Source organism: Hyla sarda, chromosome 3, assembly GCF_029499605.1.
Source record: "Hyla sarda isolate aHylSar1 chromosome 3, aHylSar1.hap1, whole genome shotgun sequence".
Lineage (NCBI taxonomy): Eukaryota > Metazoa > Chordata > Amphibia > Anura > Hylidae > Hyla > Hyla sarda.
The window spans coordinates 121,341,097-121,366,769 of record NC_079191.1 but is presented as its reverse complement, the minus strand read 5'-3'; the positions used below and the strand labels follow the sequence as shown (position 1 = coordinate 121,366,769).

The following is a 25,673-nucleotide window of genomic DNA, read 5'->3' as shown; positions in this document are numbered from 1 at the left end:
TATATAAAAAAATGTTTTGCCTGGAATACCACTTTATTTTACATTTATTAAAAATTTTTGTTTACCTTTTTTACACTTTTTGTTTGTCCTCATAGGGGGCTATTATTTGCAATCTTTAGATTGCTAACACTGAATAATGCTTTGCTATAGCACAGCATTGATCAGTGTTATCAGCTCTCCATTAGTGCACTAAAGGAGCACCGTCCTCTCAGCTGATCGGAACCCCACAATTTCATCGTGGGTGTCCCAATCAGCTCCACTGAGCATTTGTTTTTTTTCCTGTTTTAGGAGCTAATGCCGGACATCTGCCTGATCAGCGATATCCAACATTAGTCATGGATCCTGACTGCTCATACCCACTGGGTATTAAGCGCACTCAGCTCCTGATCATGCTTCATATAACAGGAGAAGGACTGGGGCATATAGGTACGCCCGATGTCCTTAAAGGGGTACCCGGGTGGACCCCTTTAAGGTGTTAAATGCTGTGATCAACATTGTTTGGCTGAGCAGCAGTGTAAAACTCTGGGCCCCGATGTCACCCTGGGCCCAAGCATCATGATATCTGGCATGAAGAGGATGGCAGCCAGGGATTGGAGAAGGACACCAGAGGCACTGCAGGAGCGCAAAGTTGTAACGGCCCCCCTTCCACTGGATAACCCCTTTTATAAATCAGATTTTTTATTTTTGGACTTTTTTTTCCCTACTTGCATAAGAGTTATAACTCTTATTTTGCTATCTACAGAGCCATAAAAGGTTTTTTTTTCCCTTTGCGGGACCAACACATTTTGCCATTAATAATACTGTAAAGCTGGAAAAAAAAGTTACTGAGGCCACAGCCCTTTACAGACACTAATGAAAAGCATAACAAAAATGTCTAAAATTCATAATGAAAGTGGTGCAGGATAAGTTAGGAATTATGGTGCTTTTGTGCAAAAGTAAATCTTCCCCATTGATTTTATTGGCTAAAACAATCTACTAATGACTAAGTTTGGTCCATTTCCTAAATGAAGATTTTTTGGGACACAAAAACATATCATTCTGTGCTTTTCAGTCTGGCAAATAAGGGAAACACTTAAGAAATAGACCTAGTCACTAGTAAGATCTTTATTCCTTTAAACGATTTTTTACATAAGGTCAATGGGCACTTATCAATCCCTATGTATAGTGGTGATGGACGGCCCAAATGTGAGGTGTACCTAGTCTTTCCCAATGAGAGTCATGCTTTTCTATATCATTAGTGTTATCAGTTTTTATACATAAAGCTGTTCTGGTCCTGAAGGTGCAGACTTATCCTTGATGCATATAGCTTGTAGTCAGGAAAGGTCTTACTCCTTGTATACAGTATATCACTGCTGCTCACACCTATCACAAAACATACGCATCAAACCATCACGTCAGCAACGTGCAAACACTAAACATGTTTCTTAGAGCAGCTATAAGCTGGACCAGAATCATGAGCTCAGGATATAACCACAACTCCTTGTAAGGAAGGCTGGATTATGACTGTGTAAATATTTCGGAGCCTACTATCTGTAACACTGTATTTGTATATTCAGTGGCAGAAAGTGATCTGAAATGTGAACTATGGGTTTAGCTTTCAGAAACTTCTCACATATCAGCCTCTTCTGTAGGAATCTGTAAATCATAAAGAACATTTATTAACAGCACATAATATCTGGAGGAGCACTTCCCTATCTGTATCTACGTGTCTCCCTGTCTAGATTTCGGATGTCTTCCTCCAAATTGGTCTATTTGGCCCTTTTTTTCATGCTTGATCTGTATCTCCATTTCAATTACTACATTCTGTATACTGGGTTTTCCATCTGGGATTGGTGGAGCAGCAGGTTTGGGGACTGGAGAAATACTATAATATGGGGCATGCGCTGCTACGGTATAGAATAAATGTCACATTGATCACATTTATAAAGTCATCTAAAATGAATGCTTTATATGACCAAGTGTTTGGCTGCCAATCCTTACCACTTTTTTTTATACAGGGCTATATAAGAGCATTTTTTGTGCCATGATCTGTAGTTTTATTAGTACTGTGGTGACCCAGTATGGGATGGTGTGGCCCAGTACTTTCCTTCCGCCCTGTCAGGAAGAGTCCCTGCATGTCCCCAGGGTCTCCCTTATAGTATCACAATAATGTATATATGTTTGTATTATAAAAGTGTACTCTTTCTTTAATGTTTGTACCACATGGTTGTTACCCAGGAGGCACTAGTGATCAGGTGACCCCCCAAAGTGACCTATGGGGGGCTCCTTGCACAGCCCCCCTATATAACCAAGGGAGGGGCTGCAAACTCCCTCTTCTGCTGTATGCTGAGGTCCAGTGCAGTCGTCTCAATGTCTGTGTCAAGAGCATTGGAGGCCTCAAGCCTAATGTTCTGCAGCCACAAGTCGGTCATCAGTCATTTTATTGTCAGTCACCATCTCCGTCAAGTCAAGTCCATCTGTAGTCACCGTGGCCTGCACTAAAGTCAGTTTAACTACTGCAAGTCCCAGCAAGCCTGCGAGGTCCCCCTGTGTCACTGGTCACCTCCCTGGGATATTTGGCTGTACTGCAAAGACTATATCACCTGTCTTACCTCAGTAAAGCTGCCATTATCCTTAATATGGCACCGTCTTCATTGTCCTGCCTAACCCAGGATCAGCAGTATTACCTTCGGGTGGTTAAGGCTAAACCACCCCCTGGTGTCACGACAAGAAGGGGTTAATATGATCTACCCCATGGGCCATAACATCTGCCCTGCATCTACCCTGCACCTCACACCCCGACACCACAGTACCATTTTTGTTTTGATGAGCCTTTTTGATCACTTATTAGTAATTTTTTTCTGATATAGGACGTGACCAAAAATCTGCAATTCTGCTGTTTGATATTCCTTTTCTGTTTACACCATTCACTGTACGGGATCATAAACATTATATTTTAATAGATCCGACAAATGCTTCTTTCATCTTTTTTACATTTTTTTTTTTGTAAAATGGGAAAAGGGAGAGATTAAAATTTGTATTATGAGAAGGGCTTTTATACATATATATATATTTTTTTTAAATCATGTTATTGTTATTTATTTTACACTTTTTAAGGGGACTACTTTATGCATTTATTAGATTGCTAAACAATGCATTGCTCAGCGTGATCAGAGCTCTAACAATACAGTTTTCCATTCAGAGCTATGTTTATCTGATACAGACCTTCAATTCCATAGATGTTGCTGGGCATTGTGGATTCTTGGTTCTTTCAGAGATAAAACTGCTGCTTAAAAGGGTACTCCCGGGGGGGGGGGGGGGTCCCGCTGCTGGTGACCCCCACGATCTCCCTGCTTAATCCAGCTTTCGTTCGTTGGGTGCAGCGCCAGAGGCTTGTGACATCATGACCGCACCCTCACTCGTGATGTCATGGCCCTGCCCCCTCAATGCAAGTCTTTGGGGGGGGCATGATGTCAGAAGCAGGGCATGGCCGTGATGTCACGAGCCTCCGCCCTGCATCACCAGTCATCCAGCACGGAGCGAAGTTTGCTCCCTTCACCGGATGTCTGGGGTGCTGCAGCCGAGAACCCAGGGGTCCCCAGCTGCGGGACCCCCCGCGATCAGACATCTTATCCCCTATCCTTTGGATCGGGGATAAGATGTGTAGGGACGGAGCACTAATCTGAGCACTAGACCTGCACATGATTATAGTGAATTACAGGGAAAAAAAGTAATGTGCATGGCCAATATATAGCTTTACAGTTTGGTGCTAACACCATGGAGACGCATAAGAATGCTCAAGAGCTGTACACTTACAAATTTAGGTAAGTATAGTTTTTTTATCTGTTTACTTTTTTTGCAGCAAAAAAATTAAGAAAAAGAAAAATGTTGTGTACATACCCTTAAAAGTGTCCCTGTCCTTACAAAAACTTTTTGACATGCCGCTGAAAGATGTCAAATGTGTTGAGACCCCAGCCAATCATTGGAATGTACAGGAAGAAGCACAGCCTTTTCAATTTCACTGCAAAAGATGAGATGAACTCCATAGACATTAAATAGAGCTTGTCTAGTGCAGTAAGATGGAGATAGCAAAGAGACCCCGACAGATCAAAACTTTTGACATGTCTCTGTGACGTCATAAAGGTTTCTTAAAGGGGTATTCCAGGCCAAAACTTTTTTTATATATCAACTGCCTCCGGAAAGTTAAACAGATTTGTAAATTACTTCTATTAAAAAAATCTTAATCCTTCCAATAGTTATTAGCTTCTGAAGTTGAGTTGTTGTTTTCTGTCTAACTGCTCTCTGATGACTCACGTCCCAGGAGCGGTGCAGTTCCTATGGGGATATTCTCCCACATGACATCATCATTGAGCAGTTAGACAGAAAACTTCAGAAGCTAATAACTATTGGAAGGATTAAGATTTTTTAATAGAAGTAATTTACAAATCTGTTTAACTTTCCGGAGCCAGTTGATATATAAAAAAAAAGTTTTTGCCTGGAATACCCCTTTAAGACAGTGTGACAGTAAACAGTGTCATGGAAAAAAAACAAAACCCTGTAATGTTTATGACACCTTCAAATACGTATTTTTTATTGTATCTATTCCAAATTCTTGTTGTTGTGGCTGTAAAAAGACATTTACCTACAGCTGATTAAATATGAAGCACACGATCCTCATGGGGGTTCATTGTACAAGGAGGAAATTCAGATCCGGCTGTTTTGTCCTTCCTTCTTCCATCCTGCCTCCATGCTGTGACTGAAAGCTGCCAGGAAAACCCCGAATTAACTTGTAATTAAACTCCTATCTTCAGGATATATTATGTAATACAGATGACTCCTTTACAGAACTCTTTTTATTGTTTCTATCGTGCCATCAAATCCAGTACCAGAGCCTCAATGAATAGTGCCAGCCATTCTGTGTGAATAACTCAATAACATGTCACTTCTTCTTTAAAAGAGATTTATATAGAGATTTATATACTAAAACAGCTGAATAGATTTTTATTTTTTATTTTACAGCATTTTTGTCATTAAAAATCATTGACATTTTAACAAATTTAACAAGCTATTTAAATGTGTTTTCCCTTTAATTTAGGTTTCTGTCGCAGTTTTTCACTCATTTGCATTTTTCCAATAAGGACTTTTGCACTGTGTATTTTATTGGTAACTTTTTTTTAGTGCTGATGAGGAATTCCACAAGAACAGTATATGCACATCCTATGCACATAAGTACATCATATGGAATAATTAAAGGAATGGGTATATTCACACACAACAGGTTTGTTGCAGAAATTTCTAATAATATAAATAATGAAATTTAAAAAGTACCTGTCACCAAATAAACAGTTCTAAACTAATTCAGTAGTAGATAGGGAACATAACCTAACACTCCTCCTACCCAAAATTTCAGAGCTTTAAAAGGTATCTGTATCTGTATTTCAGAGCTTTAAAAAGTATCTGTATCTTACCTTTATTTTTGCTCACATCTCCCAGCAGGAGAAAGTGGGCGTTTCCCAGCAGGCATGACATCATTGAAGCCTGCTGATGGACCACTTCTGCCCTCACATAGTTACAGTGCTGTGATGAATAGAAGACCTCAAGCTCTGTTCAGTTTTCAGTGAGGCTCTGGTTTTTCTATTACATTTTAAACATATTTATGCTGAGCAAGTGAATGGGAAAGTGTCTGCTAATTACACAAGTAACACTATATTAAAAAGTTTTATTTGGTGACAGGTACTCTTTAACTTAAGCAGTGAATGAAAAGCACTTTTTTCCATGCAGAAATTCTGCATGAATTCTGCATAGATGCGGAAAGATACGGAATTCTGCGGCTGAGTTAATTTAGCCGGAATTCTGCATCCTTTCCTGAAAATACCCTTAGCCCATGTTCTTATGCTGGAATTTCTGTGCCAGATTCCGCATTGAAATCCGGAGATTCCGTTGCAGCAGAGTCCCGTTGAATTCAAAGGGATTCTGCCGTACAGTGCACATGGCAGAATTTCCGTGCCAGATGTTTCTTTGTGTGGAGTCCACACAGAATGCATAGCCGTCTATGAGAGGGCACATTCCCATGCGGTCCTAGCGATAGAATATCATGTCGGTGCTCTGCAGTGTCCAGAATGTCCATACAGTGTGTGAACATAGCCTTACTCTTCAGTTACTTTGCATTGTCTGGAATTCCTCATTTATAGGGAACTTACTGTAAATACATATCCAAATGGATTGAATGTTACCAGGGAAACTGTTCAACATACCACTGAACTACGTCTTATCATCATAAGCCCATTTTTTTTTTTACTGTCCAGAGCAGGAGAAAATCCCCATTCCAAACATGTGCTGCTCTGGACAGTTCCTAAAATGGACAGCAGAGGTCAGCAGAGAGCACTGTGGTCGTGACATAAGAGACATCCAAAAAGAAAAACATTTCCTCTGTAGTATACAGTCCCTAAAAAGTACTGGAAGGATTAAGATTTCTTTAATAGAAATAATTTACAAATCTGTTTAACTTTCTGCCACCAGTTGGCACCAGCCTTCGGCTGTCCGGGCATGCTAGGAATTGTAGTTTTGCAACAGCTGGGGTCACACTGGTTGGGAAACACCGCAAAAGAAACAATGCATGAAACAAACAATCTATACTTGTCATCCTCAGTACTTTCACTAGAGGGAGTCGTAGGGACATTTTAATCTCCGATATAATCACTTGAGGATTACGATCATGTTACGGCTTCATCTGACTTCACTTGGTGCGGACGGAAATAGAAGGATGTTATACTTTTGTTCCAATCAACACTCTCTTCCTAGAACATGATTATTAATAGCCGGGGGCCCCTGAAAGGGCAGCCTGACCTTATTCACCAAACCTACCTACACGTAAATGTTCTGTGATAAAACACTGGAATGCATTAGAAACCTAAGGCGGGGTTCAAACAGTGGAAAGATTGGTGTCATATTTTATTTAAAGGGAACCCGTTATCAGATTTTACCATATACAGCATAACATTATATATGGTAAAATATTTTTCCCCACTATCACCGGGAGATGTTCCTGCCTATGGGGATGGTAAGGATATGGATTGAGAAAGTCTGCCCCCCCCCCCCCTGCCGGCCCGTAAGTAGTCCCCTGGGTGGGGAGTTATACACACCTAGCCCCTCTGCTCCATCTGTGATCATGCCCCCTCAGCGTAATTGACAGCCCAGGCACGGCCCGCCTCAACGCTCTGCTCCGTCTGCAGAGCTGTGACCATGGCTGTCATTCATGCTGAGGGGGCGTGGTTACACGGGACTAGGTAAGTATAGCTCCCCCCCCAGGGGACTACTTACAGGGTCGGAGAGGGAGACTTTCTAACTTCATATCCCCACCCCATCCCTGCTGGCAGGAACATCTCCCGAGGATAGTGAGGAAGATAATTTTACCTTATATAACGCGTTGCCACACATTATATATGGTAAAATCTGATAACAGGTTCCCTTTAATGTGCTGATTTTCATCTGCAAAAAAACAATTGATTATAGACAAAAATCAGCATGTGAAATAAAATACGTTGCTGATGTTTCCGTCGTGTAAACCCGGCCTAAGAATACAGCATTGTGCAGAGCTAATGCCCAGCCGCAGCTTCCATACATCTGTCATAATCTCACTGGAAACTCACAGCGTTTACCTTATTTATAATCTAATATAATACATTTCTAACCCAGAAGAAAAGCCATGGTGGGAACTGGCAAGTACCATAGTCTTTAGAGGAGAGGCAGCAGGTTATTGTGGTTCAGACAATGGCGTCTTGTGGTCGCTCTGTTCATGATCCAGACTGAGGATGTGTTCTTTGGATTGCTCATCTGCAGCTTCCTCTTGTCTTTCAATAGTGTCACCGCTGTCATGTGCTGGGTGCTGCTGGCCAGGACTAGGAGAAAAGGGAAGGCGTAGCCTAAAATAGTCAATTCCTTGGAAGTTGCCTGGAACAAAAATGGAAAAAATGCATCTTACATCCTATATTGACACTGGTTTTCCAAATGCAAAGCAACACACTATCAGAGTTAGGCTATGTGCACACTCAGTGCAGACTGGCAAAAGTCACATATTTTACACCATATTTTGATGCAACTTGCCAAGAGGGCTAAAAAGAGGATGTGATTTGGCATGGAAGGGGGCACCCTCCTCACATGTGACTTTAGGCACAATTTGCAGTCTAAAAAGTTGCTCAAAGCTGGTTTACAATTCTACGCCTGGCACACAAGCAGCCTCAGATCGCCTGGATGTACTGATAAAGGTGGGGATTTAAATAAGAGCAGAGCTTAAAAACACTGCAATAAGTAAATCCCCCCTAGTATTTCTAGCTTTATTTTAGTTTACTATTTTTTGGTCCTTTTATAAAGTGTCCCTGTCATTTAGAAAAACTTTTGACATGTCACAGAGACATGTTAAAAGTTTGGATCGGTCAGGGTCTCAGCGCTGAGACCTCTACTGTTCATTAAAATGAGCAGAGAGAAGCGCATAGTAGCATGCTTCACTACCTGTGATCACTGAATGGCTCGATGAACTTATATCGGGGCGGTCTAGTGAAGCTGGATGGAGATCGCTAGTAGCCAAGGAGTGAAGTGTGCTTCTCTCTGCTCGTTCTAATAATCAGCAGGTGTCTCAGTACTGAGGCTCTGACCGATCAAAACTTTTGATATGTCTGTGTGACATTTTTGGAAAACATTTCTAAATAACAGGGACACTTTAAATACTGACCAAAATAAGGTGCAAACTACTGTGTGTGGACATAGCCTAAGAAATGAACCATCAATAGTAGGGTGACTGAACAGTTGTCCCTGTTTTATTGCAGCACTTGAGCTATGAGTGGAGACCAAGCATGGCATTATCCTAGTATTGAATATGCATTGTATGATTGTAGCCAGTTGGGTTCCTTCCAGAGTTCACAACTCTATGAGTGGTGTCTTAAGTAGAGAAATTTGTTTTTAACTTCCCCAAGAGTTTGACAAGTCTATCTAGGAGACTCCTACTGTTTAAAGGGGTAATCCAGGATTTTGTTATTTTTATTTGACTGTGCTACAGGGACTGTAAATATAGTGTAGTTTATAATATAGTGTAATAAAGTGTTTGTACCTGTGTTTTTATGAATGGTCTCGCAATTTTTATGTGATCTTTGTCCTGATGTTAATTTTTATCAGCATACAAATTTAGCGCTGTCTTAGGTTTTCCTAGGTTGCAGTGTAGCCAGGTGTTGAAAGGGAGCCTGTCTGCTTCAATGGATGGAGCGACCGCTGGGTGGGAGGAAGATCATTCTCCACAGGGCTGTAGGGAATTGTTGTTTCAAGCACAACACAGCAGGGTGCTCAGCTGTCCTAGAATGGGTGGGGTGACTGATGTGTGGAAAGTGGAAAAGTTACCTCACACTTACAAACAAGGGATCCTGGGACTTGTAGTTGGAGGAAGGGAACTCCAACAGGAAATATTCATTTCACAAAAAGAAAGCAGCAGCGTTATGGTGGACTCAAAGTCACCTTATGTTGGATAACGCTTTTGAATCTTCTTGAGAAAGTTACTATGTGACAAAGCCTTAAGTTTTAAGTGATCCAAGTGACCCCTAGGTTCTCCTGACCATTTGATGAACATGTACTACATAAAGGTGGTCCTACCTACAAGGGGGCAAACTACCATTATGCAGGCAAAGTACATACAGGGAGTGATCTTCTGACGGGGGGGGGGGGGGGAACTACCTGCAGGGGGTCCTACCTACAAGGGCAAGCTACGTAGAGAAGGAAAACTAACTACAGGGGTGTCCTACCTATTTGGGGCAGGCTTTCTACACAGAGCAAACTGCATACGAGGGTGGGGGGTGGTAGGTGTGCCCGCAGTAAAAAAAAAAAAACATTATCAAACACAGCAGATCTCTTCTCATAGAAACACAGAGAGGAAGCATTGGGCACCCCCATACATATACAAGGACACATTTTCTTGATATGGGTAAATAAAAACAAATGTTCAAAGATACATCTATTATTGCTTCTATTATTGTAGAGCTGCGATTGTCCCAATGACGGAGATTTATTAAAACCTGTGTAGAGGAAAAGTTGACCAGTTGCTAGTAGCAACCAATCAGATCGCTTCTTTCATTCAAGTGATCTGATTGGTTGCTATGGGCAACTGGTCAACTTTTCCTCTACACAGGTTTTGATAAATCTCCCCCAATGACCTCCCTTATCTTACACATTTTGTGTAATCCTGGAGTGTGAGTAAAAAGGAACATAAAAATAACCTTTATCACAAGAAGCCTACATCGTGCAGCACACGGAATTTCCTGTGACAAATATATGTAACCACATGTACTGAAATAGAAGTTGTGTAGAAAGGAACATTTTTGCGCTTGACAACCAGAACTATACTAACCTGTAGAATAAATGAAACAAAAAATGCAAGTAGAGGAAGCAACAGAATTTTCTAATCTAGGTAATACTAAACTAAACCGTGTGTGCAGTGTTATTATGTGCAGACTACATAGAGGTTTAGGAAGTGATCTAGAATGAACTGAATTCTGGTATAAAGTATTCAGGCTACGCAGCCAGACAGCTGTTATAGGAAATCATTAAGAATATTAAAACTGCTGTTATACAGGAGGGGGGTATAGAATACACAGCCGAACAATACAACCAGGTGACGGTTATAAAGGGCAGTATATAGAATATTCAGCAGGACAGCTATCATAGAGGGAGGAATAGAATATTTAGCAGGACAGCTGTCATAGAGGAAGATACAGAATATTCAGCAGGACAGCTATCATAGAGGAAGATACAGAATATTCAGCAGGACAGCTGTCATAGAGGAAGATACAGAATATTCAGCAGGACAGCTATCATAGAGGATTGAATAGAATATTCAGCAGGACAGCTGTCATAGAGGAAGATATAGAATATTCGGCAGGACAGCTGTCATAGAGGAAGATATAGAATATTCAGCAAGACAGCTGTCATAGAAGATGGAATAGAATATTCAGTAGGACAGCTGTCATAGAGGAAGATATAGAATATTCAGCAGGACAGCTGTCATAGAGGAAGATATAGAATATTCAGCAGGACAGCTGTCATAGAGGAAGATATAGAATATTCAGCAGGACAGCTGTCATAGAGGATGGGATAGAATATTTAGCAGGACAGCTGTCATAGAGGAAGATATAGAATATTCAGCAGGACAGCTGTCATAGAGGATGATATAGAATATTCGGCAGGACAGCTGTCTTAGAGTAAGATATAGAATATTCAGCAGGATAGCTATCATAGAGGGAGAAATAGAATATTTAGCAGGACAGTTGTCATAGAGGATGATATAGAATATTCAGCAGGACAGCTATCATAGAGGAACATATAGAATATTTATCAGGACAGCTATCATAGAGGAAGGTATAGAATATTCTGCAGGACAGCATTTATAGAGGGTGATATAGAATATTCAGCAAGACAGCTGTTATAGTGGGTGGTATAATGTATTTTATATAGGGCAGTTGTTATATAGGGTGGTAAAGAGTATTTGATAGGATAGCTGTCATAGAGGGGTATAAAATAATTAGCAGGACAGCTGTTATAGAGGAAAATATAGATGATTTAACAGGAAAGCTGTTATACTGGGTAGTATAGAATACACAGCAGGACACTGACAACTGATATAGAGGATGGTTTAGAATACAGTCACATACACTCCTCTATCCAAACTACATGTATTTGTAAAAAATAAAAATAAAAATATATATATATGTTACTATAACTATGTAAAACATTTGACATTTAAAAGTATACACTACTAACCAGGAGAAACTAATGGACTCAAGGGGTCTTCTGACTGCTGAAAAGTATCACTGGATTCCAGCTCACTAATGTCCAGCGGTTCAGACAGTTCCATCGAGTCAATATTCACTTCCATCGATGACACACTGTCCAGCGGAGCTGCAAAAGAGAAAAGATCCACCATTACTATCCCACATTCACAAAATATGACTTGTATCTAATAAACGAAGCCTAAATTATATTTATGTCTAGCATTACAAACAGATACAGAAAAGGGGGAACATAGTGCAAGGCAGAAGACCCCTTTAATACTTTGAAGCCTATTAGTTTTACTGTAGAGAGATTGGGGAAACGCCAAAACTTATTTTCAAAATCACTGTCTGGTCATATTTCTATTCACTGATATCATACACTGACTATGAGACGGAGGTGGCGTTTCTGGAAAAAATAAAAAGATCTGGGCTGGTATCACACATGGAGGAAGAATCGATCATTTGTTACTTTTTCACCCCTTTTATCATACTTGTTTCTCGTTTATGCTTCATTTGTGTATAATTTGTCATATTGCCACGAGATAATAACTTTTGTCTTGTGGTTTGCAGTCCACCTATTTAATGGAATTGAGTTGCGCAAAAATGCTGTGACTTTTTTGAAAGTTCCCTATGATAAATGTGTCTAAAAAGCCACGACACCCTAACCAAAAAACGAATGATCAACAAGGTGAAAAGTCTCAGGAAAAGAATGGGAAATATAAAAGGAAGGACATATCCACTTCAGGCTTTAGTTCAAAATAATGCATCAAATCCCTCCATTTCTTCTCTCTATTACCCCTAGGTTTTTTCCCTTTAGGCTAGGTTTCCACTTGTTTTTTTTTCTGGCAATTTTTGGAAACTGCCACTGCAGTTTTTGAGCCAAAGTCAGAAGTGGATCCATAAGGGAGGAGAAGTATAAGTCCTTCTTTATATGTCCTATTCTTTTTGAATACACTTCTGGCTTTTGCTCAAAAACCGCAGTGGCAGATATCCAAAAACTGCCAGAAAAACAAACAAGCGGAAACTTAGCCTAACTCCTCTTTTTCCCAGCTCTTACTGTCTATTGAGGCTTTTGTGGTTGTTTTAGACCAGTGTTTTCAAAGCAGCTTGCCTACACCTGTTGCAAAACTACAACTCTCAACATGCCCGGACAGCCTTCGGCTGTCCGGGCATGCTGGGAATTGTAGTTTCGCAACAGCTAGAGGCACACTGTTTGGAAAACCATGTTTTAGACTCATATTACTGTACCATTCTTGACCGACTTTGGAGTCTCGGGCTCTTCGCTTACCCTCCCCTACGTCACCGCTTGGACCGCTGCCAGAGAGACAGAGGTCCTCAGCACAAGCGCCCCTGACGTCCTGGGCACGCGCCCGCTCCCTGCCTCTAGCACAGCGCAGGCACACTGAGGTTACAGCCGGCAGGAGCCAGCGCTTGCTCTGGTAAGTCACGCCGTGCCGCACGCGCGTCCAGGACATCAGGGGCACATATGCTGAGGACCATGTGGTGACGTAGGGAGGATATCTGACTGTTGCTGACCGGCATCCAAACACGATTTTCGCATGGATAAAGCAGCCAGAAGCGCAGGCAAAAGGTATGGCTGCATTACATGTGTTCACAACAGTAAGCTCATGTGGGTAGTATGGGGGGTAAAACACTGGCGACAGTTGCGCTTTAACATTGTGTACTATTCAGTTAGGAAGACAACACCTATTGCCCTATTGTTACCTAAAGTGAGTTGTTCCTTCTGTCTACTATTTCCTACTTTTATGTTAGACCTTTATAAACACCGATTTCTGAAAAAAATACTGCATCAAAAACTATGGCGGTTTAGAAAAAAAAAAAAAAAAAAACACACTCTTTGTGAAACCTCCTTTATAGCGAACCTGTTAGAACGTCTCCTAGTCACTTTTTAATAGGACATTATGTCCTGTAAACAAAACTAAAACAGTGGTTTCCAAGGAAGCCCATCCTCATGGGAAATAGTAATAGATCTAAAAAATGTTTCCCTCTCCTGGGCACAGTGCCCTGTGTAAAAATCACAGGCAACACCGGTGACCAGATCCTTTCAAATAAGGTATTGTTTAGTAAAGCTTAATCATTGTATAATAATAATAATAATAATAATAATAAAAAAAAAAGATATGTAAATGTTTTAGAGACTTTGGGGGAGACTTATCAAAACCTGTGTAGAGGAAGTGGTGCAGTTGCCCATAGCAACCAATCAGATTCCTTCTTTCATTTTTAAAGAGGCCTCTGAAAAATGAAAGAAGCTACCTGATTGGTTGCTATAGACAACTGCACCACTTTGCCTTTACAGAGGTTTTGATAAATGTCCCCCTTTGTGTTTTAGTAACTAATTTTAAAGGGAACCAGTCAACTGCAATTCACATTTTAAACTGCTGACAATGTTAGCTGCTAAGGCAAGGAAACACATGATGGTGCCATTTATATCTGTCTGTGCTATCATAACATAAAAAAATGATCTTATTTTCTGGTGCCAAGTGACAAAGTTTTGTTCCCAAGCTCCTGGTGTGCTGAGGGATCGAACACTTCCTTGCTATCCCTTCCATCCATGTCTCTGAATAATTGAAAGTCAGCTGAAAGCTAAGCCCTGTTTTTAAATCTTACACCTGCTCAGAATTTGTATTTACAGAGCAGGAATAACAGTTGGATACAGGGCTCGGCTTCCAGCTGACTGACTGTCAATTATACAGAGAAACGGATGGAAGGGGGAGCGAGGAGGCGTTCCAGCCCTCAGCACATGGGGGAGTTTAGGAATGCCTCTTTGACTCCTTAGACAAGAGAATAAAAACATTTTTTGTACAATATGGAAGATACCATGTGTCACCTTGCCCTAACAGCTATCTAACAGGGTCAGCAGTTTGGAATGTAAGTTGCAGCTGACAGATTTACTTTAAAGGGGTACTCCGGCACTAAGACATCTTATCCCCTATCCAAAGAATAGGGGATAAGATGCCTGATCGCCGGGGTCCCGCCGCTGGGGACCCCCGTGATCTTCCATGCCGCACCCCATTAGAATCAGCCCGCTGATTACTGGCGATCACGGGGACGGAGCATAGTGACATCACGGCTCCACCCCCGTGTGACATCATGCTCTGCCCCCTCAATGCAAGCTTATGGGAGGGAGCGTGACAGCTGTTGATCGCGGCATATAAAATGGTAAATGACTAACATTAGAGTCATTTAAAAGTTGGTCATTATCAGCAGGTGGCAGCAGCAGTTGGCAATTCAGCTCCTGTGTCCGCTTCATACTCACCCCACTTATAGCTGCCGTACATGTACGGCTGATGGGTGTTAACAGGGGTACTCCACTGGAAAAAAATTTTTTTTAAATCAACTTGTGCCAGAAAGTTAAACAGATTTGTAAATTACTTCTATTAAAAAATCTTCGTCCTTCCAGTACATATTAGCTGCTGTTATGATCCACAGGAAGTTCATTTCTTTTTGGATTTCCTTTCGGCCTGACATCTCTGTCCATTTTAGGAACTTTCCAGAGCAGGATAGGTTTTCTATGGGATTTGCTCTTACTCTTGACAGTTCCTAAAATGGACAGAGGTGTTTTCCAGTGAAGTACCCCTTTAAATGAATAAACTACAATATACTTCATCATTAATATTCTGGGGTTTAGTTCAGACTGCAAATTAAATATGTTAGGTTCTAAGTTTTATTCCGATAAGGTTGGAAACCATTTCAATCTTCTGTGCCGCAGAGAAGCCATTGAAATTTTTGTTTTTAAATGCCAGGAGTAATAGTAATATTTATAGTTATCATGTTACATATAAAATTAATTTGCTTAAATGTAACATATGTTTAAGAAATTATGAAATTATCATCTGGTTCACATGAACACCATTGGTCGGACATTCACATAGAAATTCCATATTACTTCTGCAATAGCTGAGTACCCGATGCTGCCCGTTTTTTCCTACCATGTCATTGTGGGGGAGGAAAAGCAACAATGGAGGAAGCTTTTGTCCTCTTATCCCGTCCTTTAATCCGGACCCCATATCCTCTCCTGATATCTTGACCCCCAAATCCCCTCCTCATATCCTGTCTTCATATCCCCTCCTCATATCCTGTCTTCATATCCCCTCCCCATATCCTGTCCTCATATCCCCTCCCCATATCCCATCCTCATATCCCGATCTCATATCCCGTCCTCATATCCCGTCCTCATATCCCCTCCCCATATCCCGCCCCCATACCCCATCCCCATACCCCATGCCCATATCCTGTCCCCCTATCTCGTCCTCATATCCTATCCTCATATTCCGACCCCATGCCCCGACCTCATATCTAATCCTCATTTCTAATCCTCAAATTCCGTCCTCAGGTAGGGATGCGTTGTGGTAAAGATATTGCAAGCTGAAAATAAAAAGGGGTGTTGCTTAAAGAGTGGATGTGTCTTTGCAAGATGGGGCTTGAAATGCGGGGAGGGTGTGGCTTGCCAGCTGGACTGACACATTCACCAGGAGATGCAGAGCGGAGCTTGTGGAGTAAGTTACCAGAAGTCTTATATACTTGCATGGGACTTAAAACAAAAACCCCATCCTTCACATAAGGGGGTAGGTTAGGGGTTAATTTAACTATTATATATTTCTATTTGACATATAAGTAACATCTGACCAAGTATTATCGAAATGTCTCCAGCCGTACAGAAGTTATGTGGGAACATACATTTCCCTTAGATTTGCATTGGACTTTAAACAAAAACCCCAAACCTTGCAAGTAAGGGTGGGTAAGGGTTAAATTATCTATCCTATGTTTGTTGCTGACATATAAGTAACATGTGTGCCAAGTTTCATGTTAATATCTTTAGTCATTTGGAAGTGATGCTGGAACAAACACACAGACACACACACACAAACAATGGGGGATATTTATCAAAACCTGTCCAGAGGAAAACTTGCTGAGTTGCCCATAGCAACCAATCAGATATCTTCATTAGTTTCTCAGAGGCCTCTTCAAAAAAGAAAGAAGCAATCTGATTGGTTGCTATGAGCAACTCAGAATATTTTCCTCTGGACAGGTTTTGATAAATCTCCCCCAATGAGATATATATATATATATATATATATATATATATATATATATATATATATATATATATATATATATATTTATATTAGCTGAGTACCCGGTGTTGCCCGGTTTTTCCTTTCTAATCCTTGTTGGGGAGAAAAATTAACAAAGGAGGAAGCTTATGACTTCATATCCCGTCCTCATATATTGTTGTCATATCCCAACCCCATATCCCGTAATCATATCTCAACCTCATATCCTGTTCTCTTATCCTGACCTCATATCCCGTCATCATATCTCGACCTCATGTCCTGACCTCCTATCCCATCCTCATATCTTGACCCCATATCCCGTCCTCATATCCCGACCTCCTATCCCATCCTGCTATCTCGACCTCATATCCTGTCCTCATATCCCATCCTCCTATCCCGACCTCCTATCCCGTCCTCCTATCTCGATCTTATATTCCATCCTACTATCCTGACCTCCTATCCCGCCCTCATATTCTGTCCTCATATTTCGTCCTCATATTCCATCCTCATATCTCAACCTCATATCTGTCATCATATCCCGACCTCATTTCCCGTCCTCTTATCTCAACCTCATATCCCGACCTCATATCCCGTCCTCATATCCCGACCTCATATCTCATCATATCCCGAACTCATATCCCGACCTCATGTCCCGTCCTTATGTCCCGTCCTCATACCCTGTCCTCAGGTGGGACTGATTTGTGATGAAGATATTGTAAGCTGAAAATAGAAGGGACGTAGCTTTGTGGGACTGGGCGTAATTTGCAAGCCAGACCGATGCACAAAAAGGGTAAATAATAAAAAGGGGTGGGACTTAAAATGTGGGTGTGTCTTTGTGAGATGGGGTGTTGCTTGCAAGCCGGATTGACACACTCACCTGGAGATGCAGAGCGGAGCTTGTTGAGTAAGGTACTTGCATGGGACTTGAAACAAAAACCCATCTTTTATATAAGGGTGTATGTAAGGGTTAATTTAACTATCATATCTATTTGACATAAAAGTAATATGTGTACCAGATATTATTGAAATATCTCAAGCCATACGGAAGTTATGTGGGAACATATATTTCCCACAGACTTGTATGGGACTTTAAACAAAAACCCCAACCCTGGCAAATGGGGGTGAGTAAGGGTTAAATTACCTATCCTATGTTTATTGAAGTTATTGGACGTAATGCTGGAACATACACACATTGAGTTTTATATACACACACACACATATATATATATACACACACACACACACACACACACACACACACAGGGGAAAAAAGTATTAAATCAGCCACCAATTGTGCAAGTTTTCCCATTTAAAAAGTGAGACACCTGTAATTTTCATCATAGGTACACTTCAACTATGAGAGACAGAATGGGGGGGGGGGGGGGAAGAATACAGGAAATCACATTGTAGGATTTCTAATGAATGAATTGGTAAATTCCTTTGTAAAATAAGTATTTGGTCACCTACAACAAGCAACATTTCTGGCTTTCCCAGACCTGTAACTTCTTCTTTAAGAGTCTCCTCTGTCCTCCACTTGTTACCTGTATTAATGGCACCTGTTTGAACTTGTTATCAGTATAAAAGACACCTGTCCACAACCTCAAACAGTCACACTCCAAACTCCACTATGGCCAAGACCAAAGAGCTGTCGAAGGACACCAGAAATAAAATTGTAGACCTGCACCAGGCTGGGAAGACTGAATCTGCAATAGACAAGCAACTTTGTGTGAAAAAATCAACTGTGGGAGCAATTATTAGAAAATGGAAGACATACAAGACCACTGATAATCTCCCTCAATCTGGGGCTCCACGCAAGATCTCACCCCGTGGTGTCAAAATGATCACAAGAACGGTGAGCAAAAATCCCAGAACCACATGGGGGGACCTAGTGAATGACCTGCAGAGAGCTGGGAACAAAGTAACAAAGGCTACCATCAGTAACACATTACGACGCCAGGAACTCAAATCATGCAATGCCAGACGTGTCCCCCTGCTTAAGCCAGTACGGGCAGTCTAAAGTTTGCTAGAGAGCATTTGGATGATCTAGAAGAGGATTGGGAGAATGTCATATAGTCAGATGAAACCAAAGTAGAACTTTTTTGGTAAAAACTCAACTCGTTGTGTTTGGAGGAGAAAGAATGCTGAGTTGCATCCAAAGAACACCACACCTACTGTGAAGCATGGGGGTGGACACATCATGCTTTGGGGCTGATTTTCTGCTAAGGGACCAGAATGACTGATCTTTGTAAAGGAAAGAATGAATTAGGCCATGTATTGTGAGATTTTGAGTGAAAACCTCCTTGCATCAGCAAGGGCATTGAGGAAGAAATGTGGCTGGGTCTTTCAGCATGAAAGTGATCCCAAACACACCACCCGGGCAATGAAGGAGTGGCTTTTTAAGAAGCATTTCAAGGTCCTGGAGTGGCCTAGCCAGCCTTCAGATCTCAACCTCATAGAAAACCTTTGGAGGGAGTTGAAAGTCCGTGTTGCCCAGTGACAGCCCCAAAACATCACTGCTCTAGAGGAGATCTGCATGGAGAAATGGGCCAAAATACCAGCAACAATGTGTGTGAAAACCTTGTGAAGACTTACAGAAAATGTTTGACCTCTGTCGATTGCCAACGAAGGGTGTATAACAAAGATGAACTTTTTTTATTGACCAAATATTTATTTTCCACTATAATTTGCAAATAAATTCTTTGAAAATCAGACAATGTGATTTTATGGATTTTTTTTCTCATTATGTCTCCCATAGTTGAGGTATACCTATGATGAAAATTACAGGCCTCTCATCTTTTTAAGTGGGGGAACTTGCTCAATTGGTGGCTGACTAAATACTTTTTCCCCCACTGTATATATTATAGATTATCTCAAACTAAGAAGGGGATCTAACCAAGAGGCATGAACCTCTGAAGAATCACACATACCGCCACATTCCATTCTTAACCTGTAGACGTCAGGCACGCAATGTACATGGTCACATTTTTAGTATAATTTTTTAGTGATGCTTTGGTCACATTTGTAGCATACTTTTTAGCTATGCTTTGAATAGATAACATATATAACATATAACCTTCTTCAGTATTTATGCCTATGGGCTGACAGCAAAATGATGACAAGTACAGCATGTATCTAATAACAAGCACATTGTATTGACAGGTAAAGAAGAATTCAGCAATAAATATACAATTGACGTAGATAAAAGGTTAGGGCAGCAGTCATAGTTTGGATACTATGCTTTACTATATTTTCGTCTCTTCTTGACTATTTGCCAAGTAGCCAGTTCAAAGAAAACAACCAGTATGGAAACACTACCTGTTGCTACCTTTGTAAAAATTGGCAACACAGCAGAACAGAAAAAAGGCCTCATTTTCTGCATTCTGCTATTCCTCTGTTATTCCTCCTGATAATATATGAAATTGCCAAAAGGTTATTGTCATTGTCAATGGACTGTGGGCCAGATTCTTCAATCTGCCTAAAACCAATACTGTCTGGTTTTGTTGGTTTTGACCACCACAACCAAAGTTCGTCTGATCTAATCTTTATGAGCCTTGGTAAAATGAAAGCTGAGCTGTGATTGGTTGTTATGGGCAAAACCAGACAGTTATGGTTTCAAGCTGTTTGATTAATTTGAGCCTTATATATAGTATGTGTGTCTACACGCCAAAACTGTCAACACCAATTGAACATTATAAGCGTTAGGGACACACCCCTTAGACAAGATGAATGGTAACACCCAGTTGTCAATTTATCAATGATACAGTATTGTTTATGTTTGTGGCATCTACCATGAGAAGTCAGGAATGTTGGCATGTCTTCCAGTGATTTTTTAATACCTCATCACCCCAGTGCTTTTTTTATACCTTATGCTGACATCATGAAGGCCATTGCCAAATTCTAATATGTTATAAACTTATTACCTAAAATCCTGTTATCACATTGTACAGGGTGGGCCATTTATATGGAAACACCTTAATAAAATGGGAATGGGTGGTGATATTAACTTCCTGTTTGTGGCACATTAGCATATGTGAGGGGGGAAACTTTTCAAGATGGGTGGTGACCATGGCGGCCATTTTGAAGTCGGTCATTTTGAATCCAACTTTTGTTTTTTCAATAGGAACAGGGTCATGTGACACATCAATATTATTGGGAATTTCACAAGAAAAACAATGATGTGCTTGGTTTTAACGTAACTGTATTCTTTCATGAGTTATTTACAAGTTTCTGACCACTTATAAAATCTTTTCACTGTGCTGCCTATTGTGTTGGCTTGTCAATGCAACCCTCTTCTCCGACTCTTCACACACTGATAGCAACACCGCAGGAGAAATGCTAGCACAGGCTTCCAGTATCCGTAGTTTCAGGTGCTGCACATCTCGTATCTTCACAGCATAGACAATTGCATTCAGATGACCCCAAAGATAAAAGTCTAAGGGGGTCAGATCGGGAGACCCTGAGGGCCATTCAACTGGCCCACGACGACCAATCCCCTTTCCAGGAAACTGTTCATCTAGGAATGCTCGGACCTGACACCCATAATGTGGTGGTGCACCATCTTGCTGGAAAAACTCAGGGAACGTGCCAGCTTCAGTGCATAAAGAGGGAAACACATCATCATGTAGCAATGTCGCATATCCAGCGGCCTTGAGGTTTCCATTGATGAAGAATGGCCCCACTATCTTTGTACCCCATATACCACACCATACCATCAATTTTTGTGTTCCAACAGTCTTGGAGGGATCTATCCAATGTGGGTTAGTGTCAGACCAATAGCAGTGGTTTTGTTTGTTAACTTCACCATTCACATAAAAGTTTGCCTCATCACTGAACAAAATCTTCTGCGTAAACTGAAGGTCCTGTTCAAATTTTTGTTTCACCCATTCTGCAGCACCTGAAACTACGGATACTGGAGAACCTAGCATTTCTCCTGCGGTGTTGCCATCAGTGTGTGAAGAGTGGGAGAAGAGGGTTGCATTGACAATCCAACACAATGGGCAGCACATTGAACACATTTTATAAGTGGTCAGAAACTTGTAAATAACTCATGAAAGAATAAAGTTACGTTAAAACCAACATCATTGTTTTTCTTGTGAAATTCCCAATACGTTTGATGTGTCACATGACCCTCTTCCTATTGAAAAAACTAAAGTTGGATTAAAAACGGCCGACTTCAAAATGGCCGCCATGGTCACCACCCATCTTGAAAAGTTTCCCCTCTCACATTTACTAATGTGCCACAAACAGGAAGTTAATATCACCAACCATTCCCATTTTTTTAAGGTGTTTCCATATAAATGGCCCACCCTGTAGTTCAGAAGAAGTGTACTGCATGGAGTATGAAATTGACCTCCAGTCTGACCATAAACCCCTGGACCTGGTCGGTGGTCAGACTAAAGTCATGTGACTGACTTCTCAGATTGCAATTGGGCCTGAAATAGGATGAGGAACCTGGGGGAGGATTTGGTTTCACACATATCTCGCCAAATAATAGTACTATCCATACAACAGAACCCTATGACACGTTACATGAAACAAGTATTTTTTACCGATGTTGTGTACAATAGACGATGCTATAATACATTTGCGTTTAAACAATGTACACTGTGTTGAAACCCTGTATCACTGTGGTGTCAAGTCCAGACACACCTTGAACATACTATGGATATAGAGGTCTATGTATTCCTTTACCCATTGTTCTCAGCTGCATATAACTTACCCAACCCATGAAACCTATAATTCACTCAAATTGATGGAAAGCAGAAAATTGTCTAACAAGCCTAGAATCTGCCATAACCTTCACTTCAATGTCTATCCCACAGTACTTACTCCTCCGCTATCTGTCTACTGCTGCCAAACCTTATTTACACCTCTCATCTCTACCCTTTAAGGGTGCGTTCACACTGAGTAATTTAAGAGGAATTTACTCGAGTAATTCCTCTTGAATCCTCCGCTCGAAATTAATGCACATCCCCTCTGCCCATTGGCTTCAATGTTATTTCTGCTGTCCTGTCCACACATCGGAAATTCTGCTAGCGGAATTCCGACGCTGAATTCCTTTCCGCTTGAAGAAAGAACATGTTCATTCTTCAAGCGGAATCCGCTAGCAGAAATCAATAGAAGTCAATGGTAAAAAAAAATGTCGCCCAACATCGTTTTCGCGCGGAAGTGGCTGAGAAACCCTCCCCTTCTTTCTCCCCCAAATTCCGCGCAAATTCCGCGTGAATAGAAAATTCTTTTTTCCGCACATAATTTTTACAGCGTGAATTACTCTTGATTTACTCAGTGTGAACGCACCCTAAAGCAGGCATTCCCAACCAGGGTGCCTCAAGCTGTTGTAAAACTACAACTCCCAGCATGCCCGGACAGCCGTTGGCTGTCCGGGCATGCTGGGAGTTGTAGTTTTGCAACAGCTGGAGGCACCCTGGTTAGGAAACACGGCTTTAAAGGGTGACATACATCCTTATTGAATTTCATTACCTTACAACAGTGTTTCCATGAATATACATAACATCAGGAAATAAATATTTATCTTCTATTAACCTACATAGAACATCTGCTCTGATGTGTTTATGTGCTGGAACGATCTGATAATAGGGCAGGACATGTGTCCTTGGTGTGGAAAAGTACTGACAAAGCCAAAATCCAGGCAGGCCTGGTGCAAGAATTTTTGCCACCCTAGGCGAAAGCTAATTTTGCCGCCCCTTGACCCCGCCCATTGGCTCTTCCCGATGTATGGAGGCGCGCGCGATGTCAGGATGTTGGACGGACCTGACCTTATTGATCGCCCCTGTCTGCCTCGGAGGTGGTGCTGCGCTCCTCCAGCAGGCTGAAAAATGCTGATTAGAAGGCTAGGTTCACACTACGGAATTTCCGCCTGCAATTCCGCTTTGAAATTGTAGGCTGAAATTTCGCTTACTAAAATGCATAGTATAGTGAATGGGTTTCCGTTCACAAATTCACACTTCGGAATTTGTGAAGCGGAATTTGTGAACGGGAAATCCGTTTGCAAATTTCTGCCTGGAGAATGGCGTTGCTCATTTTTCAGGCAGAAATACTCGCGGAACACTGCAGTGTCTGCGCGGTCCTGAATCAGTCGGCACTGGCCGCACTCGGAATCTCCGGGCGGAAATTTTCTGCCCAGAGATTCCGCAGTGTGAACCTATCCTTATAGTATGGGTGGGGTGGGGTTGGCGTGGCAGAGTTTTGTTTCATGGGCAGGTGCTTTGGATGGGTGGGTGCTTCGGATACTGGCTATCTTTATTGCAGTAGGCAAAGCGGCACCCCCATCAAGATGGTGCTCTAGGCAGCTGCCTATTTTGCCTAGAGGCAGAGCCATCCCTGAATAGTGATGTCGCGAACATAAAATTTTCGGTTCGCGAACGGCGAACTTCTGCAAATGTTCACGAACCGGCGAATGGGCAGGTGAATTTTACCCACAGGGACTCTTTCTGGCCACAATAGTGATTTATTAAAAGTTGTTTCAAGAGGACTAACACCTGGACTGTGGCGTGCCGTAGTGGGATCCATGGCAAAACTCCCATGGAAAATTACATAGTTGATGCAGAGTCTGGTTTTAATCCATAAAGGGCATAAATCACCTATTATTCCTAAATTCTTTGGAATAACGTGCTTTAGCCCCCTTTAGGCAGCACATAGAGCCCTCCCTTAGGCATCACATAGTTAGATCCCCCTTTAGGCAGCACATAGTTAGATCCACCCTTTAGGCAGCACATAGAGCCCCCCTTTAGGCAGCACATAGTTAGAGCCCCCCTTTAGGCAGCACATAGGTAGAGCCTCCCTTTAGGCAGCACATAGATCCCCCTTTAGGCAGCACATAGTTAGATCCCCCATGTTAGGCAGCACATAGTTAGAGCCCCCCTTTAGGCAGCACATAGAGCCCCCTTTAGGCAGCACATAGTTAGATCCCCCATATTAGGCAGCACATAGTTAGAGCCTCCCTTTAGGCAGCACATATTTAGATCCCCCCTTTAGGCAGCACTGGTTTTATTTCACAGCCAAAAAAGATATATTTTTTTTTATTTGAACAACTGTCACACCAAATGTGATTTGCACTAGTGTGACAATGATCAAAAAAGGTTGCCAGCAGAGGTCCCCAACCAGGGTGCCTCCAGCAGTTGCAAGACACACGGACTGAACTTATAGCCCTTTTAATACTGTAGTTAGTTGCTTGAAGGAAATTAAGTTTTATTCTGGAGTACCCCTTTTAACCAGCGGTCCCCTCCCAACCAGGGTGCCTCCAGCTGTTGTAAGACACACGGACTGATATTTGAGCCCTAAAAAGGGCTTTTTTGGGTGCTGTCCTTAAAGCAGATGTTAGACTAGCACTTTAGGAGTAAAGTGGACCCTGAATACACCACCTAGCAGCAACCTAGCTATCGCTTTCCCTATACAGCAGGAGCAGCTTCTCTGTCCCTCCACTTCCTAAGCCTGCAGCATGCTGAATGAAGGTAAAATGGTGTCCGTGCAGGAGGTAGAAGGGTCTGGAAGGGAGGGACTGCTGCTGATTGGCTGTAATGTGTCTGCTGACTCTGACTCACAGGGTCAAAATTCACCGCAATGTTAAAGTATAGAGGGTGGATCGAACTTCACATATGTTCGCCCAGCGATGCGAACGCGAGCATGCTAAGTTCGCCGGGAACTGTTCACCGGCAAACAATTTGCGACATCTCTACCCCTGAATCCAGGACAGCTGTGGGAGGGTTTATCAAATATGGGACCCACAACTATCAGAGGAACAGGAGTCCCTGGTGGTATTTCTGGGCTGCTACTGTATCTTTCATAGATTTCC

At 41.7% G+C, this 25,673-nt stretch overlaps 1 protein-coding gene across 7 annotated transcripts in view; it reads right to left on the bottom strand.

Moving 5' to 3' along the window:
* Positions 1–4,553: 4,553 nt before the first annotated feature.
* Positions 4,554–25,673, bottom strand: part of LOC130361666 (dysbindin domain-containing protein 2-like) — a 71,462-nt gene continuing 50,342 nt past the window's right edge. For 4 of the 7 annotated variants that reach the window (XM_056564926.1, XM_056564929.1, XM_056564927.1 and 1 more), the window contains 2 exons: positions 11,776–11,913; positions 7,104–7,929 (listed from right to left, as the gene is read on the bottom strand). In XM_056564926.1, the coding sequence (XP_056420901.1) occupies positions 7,733–7,929; positions 11,776–11,913 (335 nt within the window). In that variant the 3' untranslated portion in view covers positions 7,104–7,732. Of the gene's footprint in view, positions 4,743–7,103; positions 7,930–11,775; positions 11,914–25,673 lie in introns of those variants that run through there. The other 3 variants (XM_056564928.1, XM_056564932.1, XM_056564931.1) reach the window with 3 other exon arrangements.